The sequence below is a fragment of the Guillardia theta genome (assembly GCF_000315625.1).
Source record: "Guillardia theta CCMP2712 unplaced genomic scaffold GUITHscaffold_330, whole genome shotgun sequence".
In the NCBI taxonomy this organism is placed as follows: Eukaryota; class Cryptophyceae; order Pyrenomonadales; family Geminigeraceae; genus Guillardia; species Guillardia theta.
Genome location: NW_005434347.1, coordinates 12,330 through 19,740, shown reverse-complemented (window position 1 = coordinate 19,740; position 7,411 = coordinate 12,330). Strand labels below are relative to the sequence as shown.

Below are 7,411 nucleotides of genomic sequence, written 5' to 3'. Positions count from 1 at the left end.
GGGTTTTAATCACTCAATTTTACAAGTAAAATGAAAAGGAAATTCATGGGTGGGGGTAGTATATGCGGGGGTAGGGTTACAGGGGCTCATGTAAGGGGTAGGGTACCTGGGAACAAGGGGAAGGTTTGGGGGGGGGGCGGGGGGAGTGGTGGAGTGGCCCAATTCACCCCACCCTACCCACACCTGCTGTATTTTTAGTACCCCTACCTACTTCTTCTCACTATCCACCCCTTCAATCCCATCTATTATCCGTTGGAATGGAGGGATATATAGTACCCCCTACCCTACATTGAACCCCCACCTTCACCCCCACCCCGAAAAATAACGATTCTGTGGCCGATTGCATTTTTGTCAAACTTACTGAGGCGGGCCGTTGTATCGCACGAGAAGCGCCAATGGCAGGTGAACAGAGAGAAGAAAGGGGCGAGGGAGGAGGAGGAGGAGGAGGAGGAGGAGGAGGTGGTGGTGGTGGCCATGAGCGGCAAGAGAGGTGTTAGCCAGGGGATCAAGGCACATGTGAAATCTTGGTTATTTAGTGCAGCTAGATGTGAGAGGGGAAATGAAGGTGAGACTGCAGTATGAGAGATTCTCGTTTATCAGCGTCTACATATGAGCTCGCCTCCTACACCTTTCCATGGTGCTGGAGGCGCTAGAAGACGCGAGAGAAATGTGTGCATCGGACGTAAAGCACCCGATGCACGTCGTTTAGACAAGCACGCACCACGTCGCCTTGGGTGCTGAATGCATCTTGCATCCAATTGAAAAGTGGTGTGAAATGCCGATCTTCTTATTCCCTAGCATAGCATAGCCTCGGGATTAATTCTTGCATGTAGAGCTGATCATCTCTCTGCAGGGTCGCGACACTCTTCGCAAGGCAGAAACAGATTCGGTTTATTGAATAAAGGTTTGTTAGAAACCGGGGGCACAGCTGCTACGATGAGACATAGACATCATATCTAACCACTTTGCTGGATACGATCTGTGAGCTCGGCCGTCCAACCTGCATCTCAACGTCAGCCTCGTATCATATGCGCTTCTGGTTTGATACCACCGGACCGTCGTCTGCCCTCTTGATGACCACCTGCATATCATGTCAGCAACACGCGGAACGGCCCCTCCTGTCACCTTCTTTGCCACCCTCTTGGCTGCATCGAGCAGCTGCTGAAGCTCCTCCTGCTCGGCCTGGGGAGTGGCTGCTGCAGATGGTCCCAAGTACTCCCTCAGCCACTGCATCCGGCGCTTTGGGAGGGCAGACTTGTGCTTGCTGGAAGGGAACATGGGGTCCAAGTACACGATGTCGACTTTCACGTCCTCCTCGACAGCCGCTCGCAGCCAGCTCATTGCCTCCTGACGGCTGGTGAGGACGGCAACGGGGAGGCAGCACTCACGGAGTTGAGGAGGTGAAGGGACCCTCCCTTGGCTTCCATCCTCTGTCACGCAAGGATCAGCTGGGGAAAGAATGGGTCGTAGGTTGAGGTCTCGCCTCGTGCCATAGGTCAGGACAGTCCTGTCTTAGCCGATCTACACTGTCAGCAAGGAACGAGTAGACCACGGGGTCCCGCTCCAAGCATGTCACGTTATGTCCTGCTCGGTCACGGTTGAGAGAGGAAAGAAGAAAGCTTGCTGTTTGAACCTGAGCACGCCATTCGCAATGAATCATGCCCAAAGCCCCCGGTGGCATCCACGATACTCAAGCTCCGTCCAACGCTACAACACATCAAAGTCAGTGATGGCTGGCATTATCTGCGAGTTTGACAACTTTTTCCCAAGGGACTTGACCAAGGGGTCACGCTGAAGTGTAGAAGAAGAGCAGAGATTCTGGAGAACCTGCAACACGAGTGAAACATATGCACACGAACAAGATCCGCCGGTCCAGGAGAGCAGGCAGGGCATAAGTGATGGCATGGGTGCATTACATCTGGGAGATCGCTTCGAAATCCCGCTCCAGCTTTCTCCTTCTCTCTCAAAAGCTCCATACGCCCATCTTCCCCGAAGAACACAGAGGCCTCGTTGCACGTTGCTGGAGCATCGAAGACTACATCGCACTCGCCTAGTTGATCCCGCAACTTCTCCGCGGCGAGGGACGCTCTAGGGTCTCCTGGAAGAACATAAAGCTTGCATGCAGAGCAAACAGCCCAGTCTCGCACACGTCGGGCTCGACCAGCACCTCTTGAATCGGGGTTGACATGTATGGCATTCCCTACGAACCCTGCTGTGATCGCCTGTGAATCCTCAACTACCACTGTGAGTGCAGCGAGGCACACCAGCATTGTTCCCCTGGGAAGAGGGAAACAACACTTGATGAGGTGTCGGGTGCGGGAGGAGGAGGAGGAGGAGGAGGAGGAGGAGGAGGAGGAGGAGGAGGAGGATCTTTCTCGCAACATCCTCTTCCCTTGTGATTTGCCCATCATGTTTTAGGCTTGCATTTCAGAGCCAATTACGCCCCTCATACCTACCGCCAATGTCGGGCCCGGGGGGAAGCCGGGCCTGCCCGGAACCACTGAAAATTGAGGGGATTCATGGCGGCTGCGCGGGCTCGAGAGAGAGAGAGCAAGTAAAAATAGCATCATTTTCGTCATTTTTAGGAAAAGTGGTTTATTTTTAGAACAGGTGGCCTTCTGGATTGTTCGGCCCCCTTCCCCTCCTCAACTTAAGGCGAAACGAAGCCTCAGTCGCCGGCAAGAGCATGGCAAGAGACTACTACGAGGTGCTGGGGATCAGGAAGGAGGCAACGGAGGAGGAGGTGAAGAAGGCGTACAAGAAGGCGGCGATGAGATGGCATCCAGACAAGAACAGAGACAGGCAGGAGGAGGCTGAGAAGAAGTTCAAGGAGATCGCGGAGGCGTACGATGTGCTGTCCGACCCAGAGAAAAGGAAGGTCTATGATCAGTACGGCGAGGAAGGGCTGAAGGGAGGAATACCAGCGGGAAATGCAGAGGGAATGCCTGGCGGCTTCACTCGCTATGAGTTCCGCGGGGACCCTAACGAGATCTTCAAGAACTTTTTTGGGAACAGCGGGTTCGGAGGATTCGGCTTTGGAGGAGACGATGTGTTCTCGTCCTTTGAGTTCGGGGGTGGCCCAAAGTTCTTCCCGCACAGGAGCGGAGCACATTCCTCGTTTCCCATGGGAGGGGAATCGAAGAAGCGGCCGCACGTGGTCGACCTGAACCTCTCGCTGGAGGAGCTGTACACCGGCATCACCAAAAAGCTCAGGATATCGAGGAAGACTAAGACTCCCGGGCGATCCGCACAGAACATCTTCGACATCAACGTGAGGCCCGGGTGGAAGGCAGGGACGAAGATCACCTTCGAGGGGGAGGGGGATGAAGAGGCTGCTGGGCAGGCGCAGGACGTGGTGTTTGTGGTGAAGGAGAAGCCCCATGATATCTTCACACGCAGCGGGTCAAACCTGATCTACAGGAAAAAGGCCGTTCCGCTCGTAGATGCGCTGACAGGGTTCAAGTTCAACCTGCAGACTCTTGACAAGAGGACGCTGGAGATCGAGGTCAAGGATGTCGTGTCGCCCAACTACAGGAGGGTGATCCGGGGGGAGGGAATGCCTGTATCCAAGGAGCCAGGCAAGAGAGGAGACCTGATCATTGAGTTCGAAGTGCTGTTCCCCCAATCTCTGTCTGAAGACTCCAAGCTGAAGATCAGGCAAGCGTTTGGACGCTCTACTGAGGGATACGCTAGAAACAAGGCTGGGGCGTAGTGAGCGGGGCGAGAGGGAGAGTTTGATTTCTGTTTGTATGAAGGACCTGTACATAGCTTTGTTTTACTTCATTGTGTTTTCATTAAACCATACAAGTAATGATTTCGGATCACTCGCCATGATCGTTCAGCGGGACCGTTGCTAGGCTAGCCTAGTAGAGGTCAGGAGGGCATCATACTAAGCGTTACAACATATCATCAACAATAACCATTCAACATCTGCCACAGGAACCGCTTTCCGCGGCTTCATTGTCCGATCATCTCGCCGATTTTCACGCTGCATCCTCACCCGGCACATCTATCTTGACAAAATGCCCGATGAGAACGGAGGAACAGTTTTATGACTTATGTCTCAAAGAACTGTTCCTTTATAGTACACCCTCAATATTATCGCTGAAGTTTGCTATAAACTATAAAATATCATTGCAGTCCAGATATGTCTGAGCATAAAAAAATGGAAGGGTCGCATCAGAATCCAAGGTGTGCATTCAAGGGGTGGGGTTCAAATTTTGATCGTTTGAGTAGGGTAGGGTGTGAATAATTTCTCTAAAGGTGGGTCCTTTCAGGTAAATTGTACGGGTTATATCGGGGGTTGCAAATGTATCGAAGGGTAGGGTTGAAGATGGGACAAGTGGGGTTGTGGGTACTTGTTGCAGCTGATGGTAGTAAAGAAACGGAGTTGAGGGGGTGGGGGTGGTACTCCAGTGGGGTAACTTTGGTCGATAGAGGGGGTATGGAATGAAAGTAGAGGGTGGAGATTCAAATCAGCCAAAAAGTCTATGGTAGGGTCATGATTCAAAATTTTGGGGTGGGTATATGATATGATCTTCGGGTGGGTATTTCAAGTATTGTATGTGGGTAGGGTGACAGATAGATATGGGTACAGGTACCATGTCAGGGGGTATATCGTCTAGACAAGGGGTGGATCAAATTGAATTGAGTCGAGATAAGCAAATGGGGTAGGTCATGGGTCACAGGACTCTACGGGCCATGGCAAAGGTGCGAACATAGGACGCGAGCGAGAGGAGGAGAGGAGGAGAGGAAAGTGAAAGATGCAAGCGAGCAACCAACTCGAGATGCTGTGTGTGAGAGGAGAGAGGTGTGCGATGGATGAAATGAAGTAGCTGTGTCTGTTCAAGAGCCTGGGATTGAACTTGCAATGGTGGGATGGAAACCGAAGAAGCTCGCAGTGTCGGATGTGCGATGGTGCGTCAATAGGGAAGGATACGTTGGGTTGTGGGATTCCAGAATATTGATGTTAGTATCGTCTTCAAGTACACGGATGGTGGGAGTATGTTGGACGTGAAGAATGTTGGACGAAAATCATCGAGTTGCTGGAAAGTGTCTTCGTTGTCATCAGCTACTGAGAGTAGTTCTAGATTGCCAAGAGGTAGCCAGATGGACAAAATTCATCCTGTTAGGGCCATATTTCTTGATGTTTGCGACAAACAAGTAGAGGATCATGGCAGCGAAGAGACAGCTTAGAGGGCCCAGACGCTGCCACCTGCCATGGTATGATGATATCGAATTGAAGTGCTTGTTCTTCCAGGTTCTTCCGAGTCGTTCCTTAGCCTTGCTGGTCGTTCTTATCTCCCTTGCGTCTCCTCCAAGAACTTCGACCAGTCTTGTCTGCGCCTTCTCCGCAACCTCCACTCCCCTCCACCTCCTTCGACCCCTATCAGCCGTTAGCAAGCATGCACTTGGACACCCTGGGGCAGCGCGTTCGGTGTGTGTTGCGGCTGTGTGCTGCTGATGGCTGATCCATTGCTCACGTTCAGCGCCAGCCCCGCACTGCTCATCACATGATATCAGAGCGAGCGCCGGGATGGGAGGAGCGGAGATACGATCTCAAAGGAGGTTGCTGGAGAGGAGGAGGGAGGTCTCTGGTGAGAATGGTGCAGGGACGGAGATCCTTGTGGACGCGATGGCTGGGAGCTGGAAGATCAAGTGGACGCAGGACAACAAGAGGAGGGAAGCGGTCATCGTGCTGAAGCAGGACGGGACCTGCGCGCCACCGAGGGAGTCGGATGAGGTGGGGGAGCTTGACGATGCTGGGAGTGTGACGAGGAGGCGAAGCAGGGGTCGAACATGCTGTTCGGGGAGTGGAAACTGAAGGGAGAGGACATCAACATCTTCATCACGCGTCACGCGGGTGATGCCTGCGATTGGGCAAGGAGGAAGGTGGGAGTGACTGTCTTCGGAAGGTCAGCGCAAGTACGGCTGCTCGATGATCGTGTTCAGCGGATCCATAGCAAGCGACAACGACCATCCGTACGGCAGGCGAGCATCTCGATGGTGAAGGTGCTGCCTCCCAAGATCTCACGCTAGCATGCAGCCTGGTGCAGGGGAACGTACTTGATGGAGAATCAGGAAAGTCTCGGTTGCTGCTGCGCGCTGATCCTTACCTCTCCTACAGATCCGGTGTGGTTGGGAAAGTTCAGGTTGGAGCAGCTGCTGGGGAAGGTGAGAGGGAGGATGGTGGAGGAGGATGAAGACAGGATGAACGACGAGCAGGCGAGTGTTGGGATGGGGCCAGGGGAGGCACCCAAGGTAGAGAGCAGGGCGTCTCAGGGGTTTGCGCTCGGAGGACGGTCGGACCAGGTGATATCGCAGAAGCAGCAGCTGCTCATGCAGGAGCAGGAGCAGGAGCAGGAGCAGGAGCAGGAGCAGGAGCAGGAGCAGGAGCAGGAGAAGGAGAAGGAGCAGGAGAAGGAGGAGGTGGTGGTGGAGATTGAGATAGTGGTGATTGTGATGGTGGTGGTTATCATAAATGTGATGATGATGATGATGATGATGATGATGATGTAGGATGTACTGATGGGAGGAGTTTGTTGCCGTGCAAGTGATGCCATAGTGTGTGGGTTCGGAGGAGCGATGTGTATCAGTGAGGAGGTTCGGCGGCCGCTGACGTCTGTTGCTCCTCAGAAAGTGCTGAAGCGATTTTGCGGTCCGTGGGAGGCGAACATCAACATGGACAGCACACGAATCTCATGTACCTTCGGTGAGCAGGGAGGAGGGTGTGGAAGGATGTGTTGGAAGATGCACTGCGGAGAAGTGAGGGGGGGGGGGTCAAGCAGGAGTATAAGCAGACGGAGGAGGACAAGGAGGAGGGGCTGGGGGGGGGGGGGGGAGGAGGGGTTGACCGGGCCTGGGGAAATTTTCAATAATGGGATGTTTGTTTGCGAGCACGAGGTATCCTGGGAAAAAAGGCTTGAGGGAAAGAGCACAAGGATCCCCCTGACCTTGTTACGAATAATGGAGCTACCGACTAACCCTCCCCTACGATCAACCGTTTAACAACTTATGACGCTTTCTCCTAGACAACAACACTTTTCCCAGTGTCCCGAGTCGTTGACTTGATTGACTGCATAATTAGACGAGTCTTTATCCTTGTTCCCTTGCTCTGAGAGCAAACAGTTTCATACCTAGTCATCAATTGAACGGTATCACCACAACCGCTAGTGTAGCAAACATAGCTTGCCAGTTGGGACTAGATTGGCAAGCCTGAGCAGATTGTCTCAGGAAGCTGCTAGGAATCACATTGGGAGTACAAACCTGCTGCATTATGACTTGCCTGCTGTGAGTTGGAAAAGCATTCTTCTGCAATTCTGCCATGGACCAGTTAATCCAAACTATCTCCTCATCTCTCTCTTCTCTTCTTACCTGGTCTGCTACCGTCGACGTTGACATTTTCTGTCTT

At 52.9% G+C, this 7,411-nt stretch overlaps 3 protein-coding genes across 3 annotated transcripts; 2 read left to right on the top strand and 1 right to left on the bottom strand.

Annotated features, from left to right (window-relative positions):
• Positions 1-1,024: 1,024 nt before the first annotated feature.
• GUITHDRAFT_149340 (hypothetical protein) lies at positions 1,025-2,270 on the bottom strand (the record flags this gene model as incomplete). Its single annotated transcript, XM_005818303.1, has 7 exons — positions 1,025-1,081; positions 1,126-1,347; positions 1,389-1,430; positions 1,526-1,584; positions 1,634-1,707; positions 1,760-1,827; positions 1,917-2,270. The coding sequence occupies 7 exons, from the start codon at positions 2,268-2,270 to the stop codon at positions 1,025-1,027; spliced, it is 876 nt and encodes a 291-aa protein (XP_005818360.1).
• Positions 2,271-2,686: 416 nt separating this feature from the next.
• GUITHDRAFT_122426 (hypothetical protein) lies at positions 2,687-3,712 on the top strand (the record flags this gene model as incomplete). The annotated part of the gene is made up of 1 exon (XM_005818302.1): positions 2,687-3,712. The coding sequence occupies one exon, from the start codon at positions 2,687-2,689 to the stop codon at positions 3,710-3,712; it is 1,026 nt and encodes a 341-aa protein (XP_005818359.1).
• Positions 3,713-5,320: 1,608 nt separating this feature from the next.
• On the top strand, positions 5,321-7,071 carry GUITHDRAFT_166895 (hypothetical protein; the record flags this gene model as incomplete). Its single annotated transcript, XM_005818301.1, has 8 exons — positions 5,321-5,437; positions 5,490-5,568; positions 5,613-5,743; positions 5,770-6,012; positions 6,082-6,174; positions 6,226-6,312; positions 6,637-6,765; positions 7,051-7,071. Exons 2-8 carry the CDS (start codon positions 5,514-5,516, stop codon positions 7,069-7,071), a joined length of 759 nt encoding a protein of 252 aa, XP_005818358.1. The 5' UTR covers positions 5,321-5,437; positions 5,490-5,513.
• Positions 7,072-7,411: the final 340 nt, after the last annotated feature.